This window comes from Triplophysa dalaica, chromosome 14, assembly GCF_015846415.1.
Source record: "Triplophysa dalaica isolate WHDGS20190420 chromosome 14, ASM1584641v1, whole genome shotgun sequence".
In the NCBI taxonomy this organism is placed as follows: Eukaryota; Metazoa; Chordata; class Actinopteri; order Cypriniformes; family Nemacheilidae; genus Triplophysa; species Triplophysa dalaica.
This window is the reverse complement of record NC_079555.1, coordinates 18,409,171-18,411,922: the sequence shown is the minus strand read 5'-3', so window position 1 is coordinate 18,411,922 and position 2,752 is coordinate 18,409,171. Positions and strand designations below refer to the sequence as shown.

Below are 2,752 nucleotides of genomic sequence, written 5' to 3'. Positions count from 1 at the left end.
TGAAAAAGGTAATTTAGCTAAGGAACAGAATCAGTTTCATAAACGCTCATTATGAGTGCTGGGAGATTCAGAAATATGGGCATTTCACTGAAATCTGCATTCTGTGTAAAACTGACTGGGGACATAATGAAAAAGTGCGTTCAGCTAAGGATCAGAATCAGTTTCATAAACGCTCATTCTGAGTGCTGGGAGAGTCAGAGATATGGGCTTTTCACTGAAAACTGCATTCTGTGTTAAACTGGCTGTGTGCATAATGAAAAAGGTCATTTAGCTAAGGAACAGAATCAGTTTCATAAACGCTCATTCCGAGTGCTGGGAGAGTCAGAGATATGGGCTTTTCACTGAAAACTGCATTCTGTGTCAAACTGGCTGTGGACATAATGAAAAAGTGCGTTTAGCTAAGGATCAGAATCAGTTTTTATAAACGCTCACTCCGAGTGGTGGGAGAGTCAGAGATATGAGCTTTTCACTGAAAACTACATTCTGTGTAAATCTGACTGGGAACATAATGAAAAAGTGCGTTTAGCTAAGGATCAGAATCAGTTTTTATAAACGCTCACTCCGAGTGGTGGGAGAGTCAGAGATATGAGCTTTTCACTGAAAACTGCATTCTGTGTCAAACTGGCTGTGTGCATAATGAAAAAGGTCATTTAGCTAAGGAACAGAATCAGTTTCATAAATGCTCATTCCGAGTGCTGGGAGAGTCAGAGATATGGGCTTTTCACTGAAAACTACATTCTGTGTAAATCTGACTGGGAACATAATGAAAAAGTGCGTTTAGCTAAGGATCAGAATCAGTTTCATAAACGCTCATTCTGAGTGCTGGGAGAGTCAGAGATATGGGCTTTTCACTGAAAACTGCATTCTGTGTTAAACTGGCTGTGTGCATAATGAAAAAGGTCATTTAGCTAAGGAACAGAACCAGTTTCATAAACGCTCATTCCGAGTGCTGGGAGAGTCAGAGATATGGGCTTTTCACTGAAAACTGCATTCTGTGTTAAACTGGCTGTGTGCATAATGAAAAAGGTCATTTAGCTAAGGAACAGAATCAGTTTCATAAACGCTCATTCCGAGTGCTGGGAGAGTCAGAGATATGGGCTTTTCACTGAAAACTGCATTCTGTGTCAAACTGGCTGTGGACATAATGAAAAAGTGTGTTTAGCTAAGGATCAGAATCAGTTTTTATAAACGCTCACTCAGAGCGTTTATAACACAATCTTTCTAGAACTCTGATTAGCTCAGAAGTTTCTGTAACCAAATTAGAACTTTTTAGAGCCAACTCATTTTAAAAGAAACCATTGGTTACAAAAAGGTTTAGTTCATAGCAGAAAATTACACCCTCAAAAAGCAGATTTAAACTCATAACCATTATTTATTATAACCAAACCTTAATTAGTTAAAGTGTGTCAAAACATTACAAATGCATAGATGACAACTTCACATTATATAATATTTTAAAAGTAGCAGATGACCTGGAGGTTTTTCGTTTTCTCGTGACATGCATCCAAAAGCGAGGTTGTCTGTCCTTGCTTCTTCCATCAATATACAAGTCAAGTCAACTCCAACCCACCACAGAAATACTCACAATAATTGCAGTTAGTATGAGTATGTGGCTGTATATGACACAATGACTTGAGTTACAGTAATGAAAGTCACAGCACGAGAATGTGAATGTTACATTGTTTCCACGGATCTTATAATTTTTAGGTCGGACACAATCACTCTTGGTCATGCAACCCTTGGTGAACAGAACGGAGGTACGTCCAAACCGACCATCAGCAGAGTAGCACAGTTCCTGTGGCGCACATTCTGATATGACATGCATGCAGGTCCTGTTGAAAGGCGTTGGAGAACAAAAGTAACACTGAAGATTTTCACACAGCAGTCCAGGTAGAAGACACAGAATTAAAAATGCAATACTAAAGAGTTTGAGAAGCACCAATTTCGACTTCATTGATGCCATTTTTTTTTTATAGCATTTTCAACACCACACTCTTGCTGCTAGATTTCATCAAATAGTTTTTCCAACTGAGGAGATTTCCTCTAACTTAAATATGGTACACACTCATTAACCAGGTGTTGGTAGTCGCCTTGATTACTTCAATTATCTTTTTCAAACTAGGTCATAACAAGGAACAGATGGATTACCACCTTATTTAATACAGTAGAGCTTGAATACAAAGTTATTAATTTGTGTTTATGTTCATTCAACAGTGCATGCGATCTTATTCATCCTAATTAATATAAAGAACATTCTGTTCAAATATACCATTAACATTGACCAAGTAAGCCAATGTCAAATCATAGTGAAATGAATTGTTATAAGAAAACTTGAAGCTTGTTATCTTAGATTTTAAGACTTGTTTTTTCCCAGACTGGGCTACACTTATTTATGCAGCACATGGATTACATTTTATGGAAGATTTACATAACTAAAATGTATACCGTAATACACATTTGTAGTTTGTCCCAATTTTATATGCTTCTGTTGTTTTTTTTCTGAAACATGTTTTATGTACAGGCTGCTTTGCAACAATGCAAAATTATGAAAATCACAAAAAATATATTTGAAACACTTGTGCTATATATAAAACATTTGCACGATGTTGCTTATGAAATAATGCACTGCTGCTTGGGAATTGTAATTACTGGAAATCCCATAATGGTGGAATTAGGGATTGTGTCATAATGTTAGTTGAACCATGCATCCAACTGTTAACTGTTTTTTTTAATTTTGATTTTTTTTTTATTA

The 2,752-nt window shown here is 36.5% G+C and overlaps 1 protein-coding gene across 1 annotated transcript; it reads right to left on the bottom strand.

Moving 5' to 3' along the window:
* Positions 1-1,524: 1,524 nt before the first annotated feature.
* bncr (bouncer) lies at positions 1,525-1,954 on the bottom strand. Its single transcript, XM_056766885.1, has one exon. The coding sequence runs from the start codon at positions 1,952-1,954 to the stop codon at positions 1,556-1,558; it is 399 nt and encodes a 132-aa protein (XP_056622863.1). The 3' UTR covers positions 1,525-1,555.
* Between the last annotated feature and the right edge of the window lie 798 nt (positions 1,955-2,752).

What these genes read in the sequence shown, in the direction of transcription:
- bncr (XM_056766885.1), bottom strand. Translation starts at nt 1,954, where the DNA reads ATGAAGTCGAAATTGGTGCTTCTCAAACTCTTTAGTATTGCATTTTTA.